Raw genomic sequence first — 18674 nt, 5'->3', positions numbered from 1 at the left:
TGAGAGAAGGACTATGAGAGAAAAAACACAGAATTGCCCAAGGCTTTTTGAGCAGTCAGTGCCCGGCAGTGCTGCCGTGTCTCTTCTCTTCCGTTCTTCAGGAAACGATACTGAAAATGGAAAAGATCCTAACCCACCAGTGGAGCCAAACCCAGGACCTTCAGGTAAGGAGAAAAGCTTTCAGGCTTCCCCTTCTGGGGACAGCTTGCAGTAAGCAGGATCCAGGGAGCACTGGAGATACCCAAGCAAGGAGGAGTTCCCCTACCTGGGTTTCTCTCAGTTCTTCTCCCACTGGAGACCATGTTACCCAGACTATGATCTTGAAACACCTCTTCTCTTGCATCTTTCCCTGCTGGTCATTCTGCAAGGGGAATGTGTGGTGGGACATTTGAGGAGGCTGCTCATTCCATGCTTGGTGCCTTTATCTCCTGTGCCGGTGGGTGGATTGTGCGGTACAAGGGGTTCCATGCAAACAGGTGCCCAAGGCCCTGCAGGGATTTGTTCCTGAGGCTGTTGGAGCATGGGCAGGGAGGGATCTGGGGCACAGCCCAGCAGGTGAAGGCCAGGGACTATGGCTGAGCACCACGGGGCAGCCTGTGCCTGTCATCGTCCACTCCCAGCTTGATGCTGGGGCGGGATGTGCTCAGCATCTCCAGAATCACCTCCCCATCCTGATCATCCAACTTTGGGAAAGACTTTGTGCATCTGACTTCCAGCCACATGAGCCGTTGACAAAGGCCTCTATGAGGGTGTGCACATGTGGTGGGGAGGAGTCCAAGAGCAGGGTGTGAGAGAAGGACTATAAGAGAAAAACTACCGAATTGCCCTAGGCTTTTTGAGCAGTCAGTGCCAGGCAGTGCTGCCATGTCTCTTCTCTTCCGTTCTTCAGGAAACGATACTGAAAATGGAACAGATCCTAACCCACCAGTGGAGCCAAACCCCGGACCCTCAGGTAAGGAGAAAAGCTTTCAGGCTTCCCCTTCTGGGGACAGCTTGCAGTAAGCAGGTTCCAGGGAGCACGGCAGATACTCAGGTAGGGAGGAGTTCCCTTGCCTGGGTTTCTCTCAGTTCTTCTCCCGCTGGAGACCAAGTTACCCAGACCATGATTTGAAAAATCTTCCATTCTTCCATCTTTCCCTGCTGGTCTTTGTTGTAATGCAGATGTGTTGGGGAAGATTAGGGCAGGCTGCTGATTCCATGCTTCGTGCCTTTATCTCCTGTGCCGGTGGGTGGATTGTGCAGTACAAGGGGTTCCATGCAAACAGGTGCCCAAGGCCCTGCAGGGATTTGTTCCTGAGGCTGTTGGAGCATGGGCAGGGAGGGATCTGGGGCACAGCCCAGCAGGGAGAGGCCAGAGGGGCCATGGCTGGGCACCATGGGGCAGCCTGTGCCTTTCATCCTCCACTCCCATCTTGATGCTGGGGCGGGATGTGCTCAGCATCCCCAGAATCACCTCCCCATCCTGATCATCCAGCTTTGGGAAAGACTTTGTGCATCTGACTTCCAGGAACATGAACCTGTGCCAAAGCCACTATGAGGGTGTGCACATGTGGTGAGGAGGAGTCCAAGAGCAGGGTGTGAGAGAAGGACTATGAGAGAAAAAACACAGTATTGCCCAAGGCTTTTTGAGCGGTCAATGCCAGGCAGTGCTGCCATGTCTCTTCTCTTCCCTTTTTCAGGAAATGATACTGAAAATGGAACAGATCCTAACCCACCAGTGGAGCCAAACCCAGGACCTTCAGGTAAGGAGAAAAGCTTTCAGGCTTCCCCTTCTGGGGACAGCTTGCAGTAAGCAAGTTCCAGGGAGCACTGCAGATACCCAAGCAGGGAGGAGTTCCCCTGCCTGGGTTTCTCTTAGTTCTTCTCTCATTGGAGACCAAATTACCCAGACTATGATCTTGAAAAACCTCTTCCCTTGCATCTTTCCCTGCTGGTCATTCTGCAAGGGGAATGTGTGGTGGGACATTTGAGGAGGCTGCTCATTCCATGCTTGGTGCCTTTATCTCCTGTGCCGGTGGGTGGATTGTGCGGTACAAGGGGTTCCATGCAAACAGGTGCCCAAGGCCCTGCAGGGATCTGTTCCTGAGGCTGTTGGAGCATGGGCAGGGAGGGATCTGGGGCACAGCCCAGCAGGGAGAGGCCAGGGGCCATGGCTGGGCACCATGGGGCAGATTGTGCTTTTCATCCTCTGTTCCCAGCCTGATGCTTGGGAGCACCAACCGGAAGGGTCAAAGCTCGTGCTAGGATCAACCTGAGGAGGGGCAGCCTCCTTAGTCCCTCAGCTCTTCCTCCATGGTGGGCTTGCATGAGCACATCCCTCCTGCCAGCATCACCTCCCCATCCTGATCATCCAGCTTTGGGAAAGGCTTTGTGCCTCTGGCTTCCACCCACATGAGCCTGTGACAAAGGCCACCATGAGGGCGTGCTCATGTGGCAAGAAGGTCTCCAAGAGCAGGGTGTGAGAGAAGGACTATGAGAGAAAAAACACAGAATTGCCCAAGGCTTTTTGAGCAGTCAGTGCCAGGCAGTGCTGCCATGTCTCTTCTCTTCCATTCTTCAGGAAACAATACTGATAATGGAACAGATCCTAACCCACCAGTGGAGCCAAACCCAGGACCTTCAGGTAAGGAGAAAAGCTTTCAGGCTTCCCCTTCTGGGGACAGCTTGCAGTAAGCAAGTTCCAGGGAGCACTGCAGATACCCAAGCAGGGAGGAGTTCCCCTGCCTGGGTTTCTCTCAGTTCTTCTCTCATTGGAGACCAAGTTACCCAGACTATGATTTGAAAAATCTTCCATTCTTCCATCTTTCCCTGCTGGTCTTTGTTGTAATGCAGATATGTTGGGGAAGATTATTGCAGGCTGCTGATTCCATGATTGGTGCCTTTGCCTCCTGTGCCGTTGGTGGATTGTGCTGTACAAGGGGTTCCATGCAAACAGGTGCCCAAGGCCCTGCAGGGATTTGTTCCTGAGGCTGTTGGAGCATGGGCAGGGAGGGATCTGGGGCACAGCCCAGCAGGGAGAGGCCCGGGGCCATGGCTGGCCACCACGGGGCAGATTGTGCTTATCATCTTCTGTTCCCAGCCTGATGCTTGGGAACCCAAACCAGAAGGGTCAAAGCTCCTGCTAGGATCAACCTGAGGAGGGGCAGCATCCTCAGTCCCTCAGCTCTTCCTCCATGGTGGGCTTGCATGAGCACATCCCTCCTGCCAGCATCACCTCCCCATCCTGATCATCCAGCTTTGGGAAAGACTTTGTGCCTCTGGCTTCCACCCACATGAGCCTGTGACAAAGGCCACCATGAGGGCGTGCTCATGTGGCAAGAAGGTCTCCAATATCAGGGTGTGAGAGAAGGACTATGAGAGAAAAAACACAGAATTGCCCAAGGCTTTTTGAGCAGTCAATGCCAGGCAGTGCTGCCATGTCTCTTCTCTTCCCTTTTTCAGGAAACGATACTGATAATGGAACAGATCCTAACCCACCAGTGGAGCCAAACCCAGGACCTTCAGGTAAGGAGAAAAGCTTTCAGGCTTCCCCTTCTGGGGACAGCTTGCAGTAAGCAAGTTCCAGGGAGCACTGCAGATACCCAAGCAGGGAGGAGTTCCCCTGCCTGGGTTTCTCTTAGTTCTTCTCTCATTGGAGACCAAATTACCCAGACTATGATCTTGAAAAACCTCTTCTCTTGCATATTTCCCTGCTGGTCATTCTGCAAGGGGAATGTGTGGTGGGACATTTGAGGAGGCTGCTCATTCCATGCTTGGTGCCTTTATCTCCTGTGCCGGTGTGTGGATTGTGCGGTACAAGGGGTTCCATGCAAAGAGGTGCCCAAGGCCCTGCAGGGATTTGTTCCTGAGGCTGTTGGAGCATGGGCAGGGAAGGATCTGGGGCACAGCCCAGCAGGGAGAGGCTGGGGGCAATGGCTGGGCACCACGGGGCAGCCTGTGCCTGTCATCCTCCGTTCCCGGCTGGTTGCTGGGGAGCCCCAGCCAGAAGGGTCAAAGCTTCTGCTGGGATCAACCTGAGGAGAGGCAGCCTCTTCAGTCCCTCAGCTCTTCCTCCATGGTGGGCTTGCATGAGCACATCCCTCCTGCCAGCATCACCTCCCCATCCTGATCATCCAGCTTTGGGAAAGACTTTGTGCCTCTGGCTTCCACCCACATGAGCCTGTGACAAAGGCCACCATGAGGGCGTGCTCATGTGGCAAGAAGGTCTCCAATATCAGGGTGTGAGAGAAGGACTATGAGAGAAAAAACACAGAATTGCCCAAGGCTTTTTGAGCAGTCAGTGCCAGGCAGTGCTGCCATGTCTCTTCTCTTCCATTCTTCAGGAAACGATACTGATAATGGAACAGATCCTAACCCACCAGTGGACCCAAACCCCGGACCCTCAGGTAAGGAGAAAAGCTTTCAGGCTTCCCCTTCTGGGGACAGCTTGCAGTAAGCAGGTTCCAGGGAGCACGGCAGATACTCAGGTAGGGAGGAGTTCCCTTGCTTGGGTTTCTCTCAGTTCTTCTCTCCCTGGAGACCAAATTACCCAGTCCATGATTTGAAAAATCTTCCATTCTTCCATCTTTCCCTGCTGGTCTTTGTTGTAATGCAGATGTGTTGGGGAAGATTATTGCAGGCTGCTGATTCCATGATTGGTGCCTTTATCTCCTGTGCCGGTGTGTGGATTGTGCTGTACAAGGGGTTCCATGCAAACAGGTGACCAAGGCCCTGCAGGGATTTGTTCCTGAGGCTGTTGGAGCATGGGCAGGGAGGGATCTGGGGCACAGCCCAGCAGGGAGAGGCCAGGGGCCATGGCTGGGCACCACGAGGCAGATTGTGCTTTTCATCCTCTGTTCCCAGCCTGATGCTTGGGAGCCCAAACCAGAAGGGTCAAAGCTCGTGCTGGGATCAACCTGAGGAGGGGCAGCATCCTCAGTCCCTCAGCTCTTGCTCCATGGTGGGCTTGCATGAGCACATCCCTCCTGCCAGCATCACCTCCCCATCCTGATCATCCAGCTTTGGGAAAGGCTTTGTGCCTCTGGCTTCCACCCACATGAGCCTGTGACAAAGGCCACCATGAGGGCGTGCTCATGTGGCAAGAAGGTCTCCAAGAGCAGGGTGTGAGAGAAGGACTATGAGAGAAAAAACACAGAATTGCCCAAGGCTTTTTGAGAAGTCAATGCCAGGCAGTGCTGCCATGTCTCTTCTCTTCCCTTTTTCAGGAAATGATACTGATAATGGAACAGATCCTAACCCACCAGTGGTGCCAAGCTCACAACCTTCAGGTAAGGAGAAAAGCTTTCAGGCTTCCCTTTCTGGGGACAGCTTGCAGTAAGCAGGTTCCAGGGATCACTGGAGATACCCAAGCAGGGATGAGTTCCCTTGTCTGGGATTGTCTGAGATATTCTCCCACTGGACACAAAGTTGCCCAGAGCATGATCTTAAAAAATTTCTGCTCTTCCATCTTTCCCTGCTGGTCTTTGTTGTAAAGGAAAGGCGTTGGGGAAGATTAGAGCAGGCTGCTGATTCCATGCTTGGTGCCTTTGCCTCTTGCACCAGGCCTGGGTACAAGGTGATCCCTGCAAAGAGAAGCCCAGGGCCAGCCTGTTAGCAGGCGCTGCAGGGAGCTGTTCCTGAGGTGTTGGAGAATGGGCCGGGAGGGATCTGGAGCACAGCCCAGCAGGGAGAGGCCAGGGGCCATGGCTGGGGGGCACGGAGTAGGCCATGCCTGTCGTCCTCCTCTCCCAGCTTGATGCTTTTTGAACAGATAATGCTTGACTGTGCTGCCATGTCTCTTCTCTTCCCTTCTTCAGATAACAGTACTGTAAATGGAACAGGTCCTGATGCAACAGAGATGCCAACTTCAGCATCTACATCTAAAAGGCAAAAATGCTCATGCAGCATCCTCTAGGGATGGCTTGTAGTAACCAAATCCCAGTGAGCTCTGTAGACCCCTCAGACAGGAAAGAGTTTCCCTGCCTTGGCTGTCCCATATTCCTCTTCCAGAAGAGACAAAGCTGACCAGGTGGTTGCCATGAATATCCTCCTTTGGGAGGATTGGCTGAGGCTGCTTTTTTTGTGCTCGGTGCCTTTGCCTCTTTCAGGAGGCTGGGATTCAAGAGAATCCCTGCAAAGAGGTGGCGTGGCCCTGCAGGGAGCTGTGCCTGAGGCTGCGGGGGCACAGGCAGGGAGGGAGCCAGGGCACAGCCTGGTGTGGGACTGGCACCAGGAAATGTGTCTGGGGGACAGTGCATCTGTCTGTCCTGGAGATCTCCGTACCCCACCTTTTTCAATCCCAGTAGGGCCTTCCAGTGTAGGCAAAGTGTCCTCATTTAATGCTTTATCTCCCTGCCACTCTTCCCTGAGGGGCCTTGCTGCAAGTGGAATGTGTTTGGAGGAGTTCATAATTGTTGTAGCTTTGTGCTTGGGATCTTTTTCATCAGGAAAAAAAATGGCTTCACTAGGTTCTCTGGAAAAATATTTGGAGATAAACCTTATAGGAAATGAAAATTCATTGCATGTTTTACTTCTTATTTTTTGGGGTATGAATGAGAATTCCTATTTTTTCCCCCATTTCACTGAAAATGTCTCAGCCATGAGAGTGTACTTATGGAGTGAATTTTGAAAACCAAGACAGGGTGAAAAACAGAATTTGATATCTTGAAAGAGAACTGTAATTGCCATCCTATATATGAGATGTATAGAAATATAAATTTTAATTACTTAAATATATTATGAATCACTTTGGAATCCTCATTTTATTGATGTGTCTGCAGTAAAGGACTGTGCTATGACACTGTCATAATAAGGCAAGTATGTACCTGTGCACTATTAAAGACATACAGGCTATTGCAGTCTGTCTTTTTCTAACAGTCACTGCTTTTGGCAAGCCTTGATATCCCTTCTTTCTTTGATTTGCTTTTAGTTGTGTTAAGTAGAGTTGAACTGTGAATGCTCAGTATGACAGATAATGAATTTCAGCCATACTCTGTGTCCTCACTGTGATATCCTGCTGGATTGTGTAGGGAAAACAGTTACTATACATTAAACAAGCCAGATATGCAGACATATGCTCTGCAATTGCATCTATACTCTCTAAAACATACCTGGTAGATTCTCTTACTAGACGTATATATGGACTACTCAATGTATGAATGACTTTATGTATGAACTGGCTATTGCAGAAATTCACAGAAACCCTAATGTCAATATGTTTCATCTTGGTATTAGTGGATTTCTGCCTTGGAGATCCTTGTGGAAGAAGTTCAGCTACATGTATTTCCTTACAAAGCAATTACACCTGCGTGTGCGAATATGGATACTACTACAGCAATGAGAATTGTTACAAAGGTGAGTTGCAGAAGGGCATCAATGCTTTTAGTTACCTGCTCAGGTGGATTTTGCTTCCCATATAGCTTGTTGTCATGTTATAATTGAAAACACAATCAGTCTGGGAAAGTGACTGCTGAGTGATTTCTTGCTTTGCAGGCAGCCACTCCTACAATGACCTAGATTGCAATCTTGCAAAACAGTGACAGCCAAGGAGGTTAATGTTCTAGGAAAAGAAGGTGAATTCTCTGTCAGAGGTGCAGGAGATTAAAATGAGTGAAAAGCAGGAAAAAAAAAATGCAAGTGTAAGCCTGACATTGATATTAATGGCAATGATTTAAAAAGGAGCAAACTTGTGAACAACTAGATTGATTTTCCCCATTGCTAAACACTCATCAGAGTCCTGTGGAAAAGCATCTCTGAAGTGCTTCTGAAGGCCAAGCATATGAGAAAATAGGGCTTCTTATTTAAGGATCAGCAAGCAGGATTCTCAAATTTACTTGTGAGGCTTAAGAAGCAGGTTGATTCTGAATTGCTTTCTCTGTAAACTACAGTGAACCATATTTGCTGCTTAATAGCTGCAAATTTGGAGTACTTGATATACATTTTTTCTCACCAAATTCTTTAACACCTTGCAAAAAATCTTGTAGCTTCAGGCCATGCTGACAGTTTAATGTTACTCAGTTTCATAAACAGGACAGATTGTTTGGGCCCAGGATCCTGCCTTCTATCCTGGCAGCCAAAGTACATCCCCCATTGTGATTGATTTGATTTGTCCTCTGCTAATCCCTGCTGTATATGAAAAAAAATAGCACTGATTTATTTTCTGCATTGTATTTCCCCATCCCTAAAAGCTGGAGAACTCTAAGGTGAAAGTGGGCTTTCTTGAATGCTTTCTAAATTACACTCTCTGTTCTCATTCCAGGGGACGTATACCCAGGCACCATTGCAGTGAACATATCTTACAGCAAAAATCTTGAAATTGTAAATTCCACAGAGTATCAAGAACTGTCCAACAATGTATCAGCATTTGTGAGTGACAATGGTTTTTCCCCCCACATATATTTAAAGCTATACTGGATGTCATGCAGACAGAGAGGACACTCTTTAATGTGGGGCCTAGAAAAGTTCCTCTCTATAAGAGATCTGCTTCTTTCAAAGAATGCTTCACATTAGTTTAGACCTATTTATAAAAGACTTGAATTTTGCCCTCAGATGAGCACATGCATGGCTCTTGCTGAAGTGAAGGGAATCCCTGAAGTAATATCTGCATTTTTAGTACCACTTCTGTTCTGGGGAGTTCTCACATAAATTGCTCTCCATCTTTGACCATTCCTTCTCCAGAAACAGTGGGGCTAAGTGAAGTTTTCCAGCCTATTGAGTTTCTGATCTCTGCTGTATGCTGAAGGCTCAATAATACTCAGGGGTATGAGTAAAAATGAACAGCTTTAATTTTTTTAAAAGAAAATTATTGGTTCCACACAGCACAAACTTTTCCAAATGGCTGTTCAGCTGTGTCTAAATACCGAATAACAACCTTCTTCCATAAGTCTGCTAGTATTAGTATTTTAGTGTTTTAGTTAAATGGATACTGTATATTTTTTTGTAATTCTATGATTATACATAAAATCTGGTAATAGATTTCCTGGAGAAATAAGATGATCAGTTTAATTTATACTGCCATGTTGAAATAAGTGGATTTGCTTATTTCTCTTTCTGGCAGTAAGGAAAAATATATATGCAACTCTACCAGATACCTGATTAAAAAATTTTCACAATGTTAAACAGGAATGATCAAAAATGGTTATCAATTTCTGCATATTATTATATTGCTTACTATGAATGTTGTCTCAGAAAGTGACCAAAGTTGTTCCTCCAGAATGTTAAAAATTTTTTTCAGTTTTTTGTCCAGCATTTTTTCATGATATGGCTACAGAAGAGCATCATATGTCAACTAAAATAAATACATAATGGAGTGCAAAAGTGAAAATAGCATAGAAAATAATTTGAATTTTATTACAAAGAAAGAGAGACAGTTAATCTTTCATTCCAGTTGAGTTAGACATCTTATCCTCTTCTCATGGTGCCTCCTGCTTTTGTGGCAGTTGAAGGCAGCTGCCTCCGCTGGTTGTTCCCTGCTTCACATGGCCTGAGGGAAAGCAGTGATGTTTCTTCTGATTCTGTTGGGCTCCCAATGCTTTCATCAGTGCTTCTTCCCACAAGATCGACCCTGATGATCCCCCTTCACTGCCTCCCAGGGACATGTGCCATCTGTGAGGTCAACTTCTCCCCCTTTCCCCTCCTTGTACACAGATTGGTGCTGTGGAGACACCCTCCTAAGCAATGAGTTTGCAAAAGGGTATCTGTAGCTATCAGCCAGTTAACCCAGCCTGACATTCCTTCTCCATCCCTCCACTGCCTTCCCATCCATATTCTACAGCACCACCCCACCATTCCTCTTCTGCAATGCCTTTCCTGGTGGATTTAACACATCACCTTGCTTTATTTATATGCTTTATATTTTATATATGCTACACCTATAGTAGCATATTCTGTATAAAAACTTCACTGCTGAAGCCAAAGTGGTTCATGGGATTTTGGGCTATGTTTCTGCTTGCCTTGAACTCCAATTTCTTTCTCTTTTATAGTTTGAGGATGCCTTCAAAAATCTATCAGGCTATGTAGAAACTGTCATCGTGAAAATTCAGTAAGTTTGCCTGTTTGTTTTTTTGCACAGTACATACTTCCATATACTGCATTTTAATCTGTTTCCCATTAAGTTCTCAGTTTAATAAAAGGTATGGGATGAGTTCAGCTCAGAATGCTTCCCCATAAAGGAGGAATGCTGTTGGCCCCATTTTTATCCCAGTGTTTCTGTGAAATGGGCAGGCTGAGGCAGCCCCACACTGTATGTCCTGCTTCTAGCACCATGTAGGATGCAGCACTGTGCTGTAGCTAGCAGTCCCTGTGATATCTGATATGTCTGAAAGTCTAACAGTTAACTCTGAGTTCCTGTGACCATTGAGAGTGCCACCCAGCTTGGACTCCCAGTGTAATTTAAAAACCCTTGTTACAGAAGGCATGGCAAATGTATTTTATTGTGCATTTGTTGGTGTCTCCTGATGGCAGGTTGAGCAAAGATGCTGCTGAATGGGTTGTGGTGTAGCTGTGGGCATAGGTCCCTTGCTGGTCTAGGTAGACCCTGTGAGATGTCTCTTTTTTCCATCCCCATCTGTTACAGGTTACTGACCCCAGAGCTCTGCCTGCTCCTCTGTGTTTCCTAACCCCTATCAAGCAAAACCTGGCGTGCTAGCACACAGTGTCAACCCTTTCAGGGCACCCCAGGGATTAAGCAGCTAAGCAGAATGTTGTTCTAACAGAGCTGTGGGGGCAGTAACTTCCAGCAGAGCAGTTGTGACGTGGGGCACAGTAACACCTCAAGGAATGCAGCACTCTGCCACTTAAGGATGTTTGTGTGCGTATCCCGGCAGCAGGAGGTTTAGCTGAAGAACAGGGAAGTCACTGCTGCTCTCCACCTTACACCAGGGAGGTTGCTGTGAGCTGAACCCAACCCAGGTAGTGTGTGGCCTGCACAGATACCTCTACATGGCAAACAGCCCCTTCTGCATTCATGGGGGTCACACCCTGAATTATCCTCACCACCCTTTAGGGTGGGTTCTCCACGGCATGCCTGGATAACCCCACAGGCTGATGGAAGCACGTGAAAGTTAGGGTCTAAGAGATGAGGTTCTCCACACTGCAGCTGGTTTGAGGTTAACCCAGCTAGAAAATGCCAGTTCTGTATCAAAAGCACACAAAGGAGCAGTGCTGTTATGATTAAATCCAGCAACTACATATTTACACCTGGAAAGATGGCTGTTAATGTATTCCTGAGCAAGACTTACACTCATTTTCAGGTCTCTTGGCAACTACCTACTTTATGGGAGGAAAGAAGGTAGTTCTGGGGGAGGGAGGGAGATTTGGCAGATTTTCTCTCATCTTTGCATCTAGCTTGCATCTAGCTAGCTTTGCTAGCTTGCTATATGGATTATGTGAGACTTTAAAATGGTCCTATCTGTCCCTTTCAGACCTCTAAAACAGAGTGAAAACAGAAATTCGGTCCCAGGAGTGAACATAACAGTGACAAACTTGTTCAAAGAGAGCTCCAATGAAAATGAAAATACAGTTAGCGCTGCAATAAATGCTGCAATCCAGAGTCACGGGTCCTTTGTCAATTCTTATCAGGGTATGTAACTCCTTGCTAGAGAAGCAACTAATCAGCAGAAACAGAGATTTTTAAAACCTGGTTGGAAGATTTCTGTGGGCATAGGAGCCTATCAAATCATAAGCCTTGTTGATTTTAAGGAGCTGAATGTTCAATCTCGGGTAATTTTGATGAGTCAACAATTCAGTGCTAGTGTCTTTTGTCTTGTTAAGGCTTCCTACTCCCTGTATAAAGAAGAAAAGAAAAATATTTTTCCCTGGTAAGCAATGGCATGGTGGTTTTAACCTGCTGAGTGTTAAGAAGTGGGAAAAATCAGGATAAAATATATACAGATATATATTATGCATCTGAGAATAAGCCAGTATTTTACTGGCAAAATAGGATGAAACTCTCTTTAGACTTCTCCCATAATAAGCCATGGTAATTGAAATGAGGCCTCACTGATAAGCCACTGAGCTAAGGGATTTGTTGATCTAAACCAGTAGTTTGCATTATTAAAGGTGTAATACTGGGAGAAAGAGTTCCTAATTAAAATAAGGATTTTTTTCTTTTTTTTTAATATAAGTTCCTGTTTTAAAATCAGCTTTTTTAAAAGGCATAGCTAATAATGAAGCATAAAGCCTGAGTTTGTTGTCTGAAGGTGACTGTATCCTCAGCTGTGAGAAGGAAATAGAAAACCACTGAGAGCTCCCAAGGCACCAGTGCAGTCACATCCCTCTACAGCATGCCATGCACTGAGGTCTTTAAACCATTCCCACCACAAGGACATGGATCTGAAGAGCAACACACTGGGCAAACAGGATACTAATGCTGCTCATGAAATGAGTTGCATGCCCATAAATGTTTATATCTCTTTAGAACTGTATGGAATCTGGGTCTCACAGCTCAGCTGTGGAAAAAACTAGGAGAATAGTTATGGTTTTTCTCTGTGGGGTTTTTTGTTGTTTGTTGTTGTGGTGGTTTTTTTTTTTTTTTTTTGTTTTGTTTTGTTTTGTTTTTTTTTTAAGGTGAGTCCAAAAGTTAGTTTTCAGAATATGAACTTACAGGAAGAATGTCTCTTTTCATGGGCTGGAGCCAGGAAGGTTTGGAGATAGTTGAAGGAGGCTGAGAAACAAAAGGTCAGAAGATGTGATGGAAACAGGACCACAACTGTTAAAGAGCAAGGAGGGAAAAAGGGCTGGTCTGACAGTCTGCAATATTGATGTCCCAAGAAAAGGAGTTATAATTTTTTTCTCTTTAGAATTATTAAATAATTGGTTTATGATTTACTGGGCCAGTGCACTGCTTTCTATGAAAGAGTATTCAACTTTGCTCTCTGATTCTCTTTTAAAGAGGCAAAACATTGTGACGTTTATGAATGTGATCTTAAAACCACAGTGTGTGAAGAGAAACAGTTTCCAGAATGCAAATGCAAACCTGATTTAGAAAAGACAAACTGGGATGATCGTTCTTGTTCAGGTAAGAGCCTTGCTGCTTTATCTTTCCCTGAAAGACTGATCTGCTTCTTCCCTGTCTTGGTCCCTTTTTGAGAAAGGTGCTGGGCAAATGTGCTGACCTCTAAAAATCAGGAAATGTGCATCCTGTTAAGAAAGCCAGAGAAACACATAATCACATTTCACTTTGAACAAATCTATAATTTTATTCCAGCAGAATAAATTATTAAAACTTGATAAAATCATCACTGAAACCAGTGAGTAGGCAAGCCATTAAATGCACTGTTAAAGTCCTGGTAAGAACTGAAACCTAAAGAGGTAAAGGATGGAACAAATTGAATCCTATACTCACAGCCTTCTCTACGAGGACATATTTAGGGAATAAATTCTACAAGTTACTTGAAGGAAGCTGACAGAACTGGAAGTCTCATGATGCACTACAATAACCTGTTAAGGCTCTGTCTCTTGCTCATAATTCTAGGTTTGCATTACCTGGATTTAGACAGGCTTTTGTGAGAATAATGATTTCTGTAATTTTTGGGAACTGTTTGTTGTTAGGGTTTTATTTACTTTCTTATTTTGAGTCTTTAAGTGAGTGCTCTGTTTATATTTTAGCTACCCTCCAAAGCCCTGTGATGTACCTAATTTTCTTAGAAATACCTTCTTTTCTTCTTACGGAAACTAAAACTTTCACACTACAGAAGTAAAAAAAAAAAAAAAGTCTAACATGTAATATTTTAAGAAAAACAAAAAAATAATTCAAAAATCCAAGCTAAAGTTATGAAAGCTGGCTACAATAAGTCCCAGTGAGATGTGATCCAGGGTAGACCTTTGTGGTCCCATGCCTGACTAAAACTGATACAGTTTGCCATACAAATAATCTGCTGTGAGATCAAACTTCAGGCCACTGCTTGCCTGTGGAAGATGCAGCCTAGCCAGATTTCCTTTTTGATGAAGTTGGATGGTTTTGAACACAGCCTCTTTATTTCTAATTTTGTGATTTTACATTTCAGTTTTTGCTTTACATGGGTACAGTCCTAAAAAAACCATTTGGATCCTTTAAAGCACAGGAGAGGGGTGGGTGTGTGTTTAGAGCAATAAAACAATCTTCTATCTGCAATTCACTTATGTTTTTCTCCCTGAAAATACAGTTTGCAGTGCAAACTGCTCTGCAGCAAAACACAAGTACTGTGTACATGAAGAAGAGGGTCCAAAATGCAAATGTATGATTAACTTTAAAAAGGAGGCTGGAGAATGCGTGGCGTGAGTATTCAGCTTTTTATTGCATTCCTGTGTTGTAGGTGAAGGTAGGGAGAAGAGCATCTACCACAGGGCCAGCTGCAGGCCAGAAGAACAGGCTGCAGCTACTGGATCAGAGAGCAGCCCAAGGGGGAGGGCAAGGAGGGTCACAAGCTGTGGTGTCACAAGCTGTGGGTTTTCACTCCTTGGCATTAGTCCTTTGTGTGCACTCATAACACCTTGGAGGAAAGGAAGGAGACCCAAGGTCACCCCTGAGTCAGTGAAGAGGACAAAGTACATCACCACATCAACACAAACTGCTCTGACAGCGTGGCTGGGCCATGGGAGCTGCTCTGCTGAAGTGTTTAGTAAGCAACAGGCATTAGAGCAAGACGTGCCTCCAGTCCCTGCAGTGTTTGCACTGCTATCAGTGGGGACTGTTTCCTAATAACTTTCAGACCTTAATTCCTGCTTGGTTTCCTCTCTGAAATTATTTCTGTCAGCTCAGGATCAGAACAGAACAAGGGTGTTTGCTGGTGAGGCCCAAGTGAGTGACTGGTTGTGCTCTGCTTTGGTGGATAAACACAGAGACTCACTCCCCATATCCATTAATTCAGCTCTCTTTGTTGTTATTATTGCTGCAAATTGAACATTTCTTACCATAAAGTTGATATATTTTAAATATAAGAAACTACTATGAGTGGAAGGTAGAGTTGCCTGTCCTTATAGACCTTATACTGAGGCTTTTGTTAAAGACATTGCATGGCAATTCTAAGTGGCTCAAAGATGCAGAGTTCTGGTCTTTAGAAAAATTAGGTCCTTTTAACATTTTTCAGACTGAGAACCTGAAACTTTAAGTGCCAAGGTCACCAATCACTCTGAAAATCTCAGATTGTTTCACTTTAATGAAAGTAACAGTAAGATAGGGTTAAAGAGGAAACCGGTAATGAACACACTTTGTGGAGAAATTGCTGATAAAGGGGTGAAATATATTATTGTTTTGTGATCATAGAATGGTTTGGATTAAATGGGACTCTAAAGATCATCTTTTCTTACTTTCTGTCTTTCCCCTTTTTCTCTCCTGTAGTTGTCCAGTGGGCTACTCTGGGGAGGAATGCACTGACAGTAAGTATAAGAATTTCTGATTTTTAATTATGGTCTTGAAAAATACCTAGTAATGCTTAATCTGTCTGAGATAACAAAAAAGTGGTAGCCTTTAGGGGTGCCACCATTCTTCATTTATAGAAGGACTATGTTAGGGGAAAAGAAAGTGAAATTTCTCTGTTGTCTTATGTGCCTAGGGCATGGGAAGAGCCTATTTGACACCTGACTACATAGTTTAGCATCAATACTAGCTTAAACAACCCCTACATCCTCCCAGCTGTTCCTGTCCCTCACCTATAACTATGTGTAAAACCATTCAGTGCATAGCATTAGGACCCAGAGCTGGAGTCAAAACAGCCATCCATCAGAGATGGTCTTTAATGCAGATCCTTAATTTATATCTTTCTGTGTCCACAAAATGTTGTAAGCACCAGGAGCCTGAAAATAAATCCCTTCTCTCATTTTTCAATATTCACTGTGAGTTATCAATTGACACATTTCTTTTTTGCTGTTTTTCCCCCCAGACAGTGAACTCATCCTTATAATAGTGGGCACAGTGTTTGGAGCCATTATCCTGTGTTTAGTGATAGCAGTCTCTGTTATTTCAGTCAGGTAAGAATATTTCTTACAGTTGAATAGAAACTGCTTTGCTGTGTGTTCAAAATAAGGATTTTCCACTAGCTAAAAACCCCCATGCTTTAAAAATCTGTTGCATGCTTTAGGATGGGGCTGAGCATTCAAAACAAGGTTGGAGTGGACAAATCTCTAAGTTGGACTTAATAAGTAAGGCACACTAAACAGTCTTTTAAAATCTCCTTTGTTCTTTCATCTCCTCTGAAGAGCAAAGCACAAACAAAATCCAGAGAAGAGGAGCCTGATGAGGTCAGGGTATTCTGACATGAGCACCTCTGATGACAGACCAAGCATGTTCCCCAGGGTCCAGACCACCTCTGGCCATGCAAACCCAGGATATCAGCCCAACAACCCCTACGAGATGCATTCCAGAAACAGAGATCGTTTTCCAGAGAGGGATTATGATGATTTGGTAAGTGTTTCACATAGTCCTGGGGGAATGGAATTCCTGAACAGTAGCACTGTGGGCTACAGACATTATTGGAACCTAAACTCCCCTCTGTAAATCCTCCCTTGGTCTTGAAGGCCAAAGCGGTATAAAGGCACCCAAACAACTGTAGCTGCAGCTGCAGCTGAAAAAAATGGTCTTAAAGCAGAAATTTTCCTCAAGACAGAGATCAACACTCATGAAGACCTTTCTAAAGCCCCAGTAGTCATCCTTGAGCCACAGGAGGGATGTGTGAAAAGCAGTGGTCAAAGCAATAGCTTGGCTGCCCAGTGGTCTGCTGTGTCATAGGATATTTGCACCAGCCAAACTCATCCCTCAGCACAGGTGTGCTGCAAGCATCACAGGCTGCTACCACCTGAGCTTCCTTTAGGCTGCTGTAGAGTCAGCAGGTGCTGCAGTGGCACCTCCAGCTGCAGCCTCATGCAAGATTCACAGTCAGTTTAAGCTGGGAGTGATGCCCAGGGGTTATGTCCTCCTGCCTGGCTGCTGCTGCCTCGTTCACAGCAAGAGCACCTGCAGCATTGCAGAGGGGAAAGGTGTGAAGTGCCATGAATAATACAGAACAGTGTTTGCCCTGCTGTGGCCCAGGGGAGCCTGGTCAGCAGAGGTGTGTCATTATGTGGAAGGCATGTTCCAAAATAAAAGCCTCTTTTATCCCTGAATTCTGCAAGGGAGCCACAGAGGAAGCAGAGGCTTGAGATTAGGTCAGTTTGGGTTAATAACACCAAGGTTGTGGGATCAAACCCTGTATGGGCATTCATATGTTAGACTTGATGGTTTTTGTGAGTGCTTATTTCTCTTCTTTTCTTGTCTGAAAATTCTCTGTAGTACGAAATATCACAGGAGCCCACAGGCTTTAGGACACGGAGCAGATATTGAGTGACCAGAGCAGTAGAAGGATGGACGAGCACCACAGCCCTGGGTCAGAGCAAAGAGTTTCACAGCCTCTCACCAATGCAGTCACTTCAACAGAAGAGACAGCAACGTCCTTAACCCCAGATTCTCTCAAGATTTTCTAGAGGAAGATTCCTGCTTGAAAGAGATCATGGACAACTTTGAAATAAGAGAAAAATGTTAGGGAGTAGGGAGAAGAAGAGGACTTCTTTTAAAAGAACTAATGTCCTCCAATAAACATTAGACTTCTTCAATGAGGCCAGTACATTGGCAAGAGAGTGAGTGCACACAAGATACCAGGATTTTAACCCTGCTGGTTTTCAGTTCATCTGGAAGATGGCCCAGGCAATATATGTGATGCTGAAAAACATCAGTACCCAGAGCTTCGCTTGGATTTGTGCTCACTTGATTCGAACTACGGCTTTGGACAGATGAAAACTATTTTTCATGAGAATCTGACCTGTTTCAATTTACTGTATTAGATACAGGTTTTTTTCACCTTCCTCAACCCCTCAATATTTCCCATCTGAAAGCATTCTGTTCTGATCTCTGTTAACATGGGTTGTGTGAGACAATGGCAGTTGTCTGACCTTTTCCACAGCCTTCTTTCCCAATATAATGGCAAGATAGAATATCTCCAAACAAATGCTATTCATCTTGCAAAACTGCATTGATTTTACATTTTTAGCTCCTGTGGAAAGTGTTAGCATTTTTCTTTCTTCTCCAGTCTTTATGTTTGAATGATAATAAGCTTGGTGTTTGGGGTTTTTAAAAATTTCTTACATATAGTCAATAAATCTGTCTGTAAAATAATTTATATTTTACTGTGTTTTAATGAGTGTGCATTATCTGTTGACTGGCATTAACATTATATTTATATAAAATACTTTTATGCACACATATGTACATATATTTATAGATTACAATCATTTAAATAATCATTAATTCTGTTGTATTTTGTGTTTTGATTTTTATATATACAGATTTTTTCCTATTAAACATTATTTTTTCTCAGTACCAAGGCTTTCTTATGCTCCTCACAGTGATTTAAGTGTTTGGTTGTTTTTTTTTTTAACTCCAGAGACTTTTTTATGTTTAAATTTATGCAGAATTTAGACACAAGTGTGCACGGACTAGTTTCAGCACCCAGGTTTCACTCAGAAGTTCAGAAATGTTTTAAGTATTGATGAAGTTGAAATGTTTACAGTTGTGAGACTGGCACCAATATTCCGTGGTTTTTGTGGTGGGAGCTGTGTATTTACTGCAGCTGGATCTCCTTTGAAAATGCTGGACAAGCTGCTCTGTCTGATGGCAGCTGTTATTGGCCCAGATGAAAAGAAGTGTCTTTCAGCTTAAATGACAAGTTTGAGGGTCAGTGGTAGAGAGC

General features: G+C 44.7%; 1 protein-coding gene across 1 annotated transcript; it reads left to right on the top strand.

The window, feature by feature from the left end:
• Positions 1-1533: 1533 nt before the first annotated feature.
• Positions 1534-18084, top strand: MUC13 (mucin 13, cell surface associated). Its single transcript, XM_066554043.1, has 15 exons — positions 1534-1552; positions 1680-1742; positions 3442-3504; positions 4323-4385; positions 5205-5267; positions 7213-7332; positions 8237-8343; positions 9960-10018; positions 11400-11557; positions 12869-12994; positions 14121-14232; positions 15296-15333; positions 15837-15924; positions 16153-16357; positions 17222-18084. Exons 1-15 carry the CDS (start codon positions 1534-1536, stop codon positions 17270-17272), a joined length of 1335 nt encoding a protein of 444 aa, XP_066410140.1. The 3' UTR covers positions 17273-18084.
• The last annotated feature ends 590 nt before the right edge of the window (positions 18085-18674 follow it).

Source organism: Molothrus aeneus, chromosome 7 (assembly GCF_037042795.1).
Source record: "Molothrus aeneus isolate 106 chromosome 7, BPBGC_Maene_1.0, whole genome shotgun sequence".
NCBI lineage: Eukaryota > Metazoa > Chordata > Aves > Passeriformes > Icteridae > Molothrus > Molothrus aeneus.
This window is presented reverse-complemented; position numbering and strand designations above follow the sequence as displayed.

What these genes read in the sequence shown, in the direction of transcription:
- MUC13 (XM_066554043.1), top strand. An exon ending in ACTGTCATCGTGAAAATTCA is followed by an intron (nt 10,019 to 11,399) that starts GTAAGTTTGCCT and finishes TGTCCCTTTCAG; the next exon opens with ACCTCTAAAACAGAGTGAAA. An exon ending in GGATGATCGTTCTTGTTCAG is followed by an intron (nt 12,995 to 14,120) that starts GTAAGAGCCTTG and finishes CTGAAAATACAG; the next exon opens with TTTGCAGTGCAAACTGCTCT.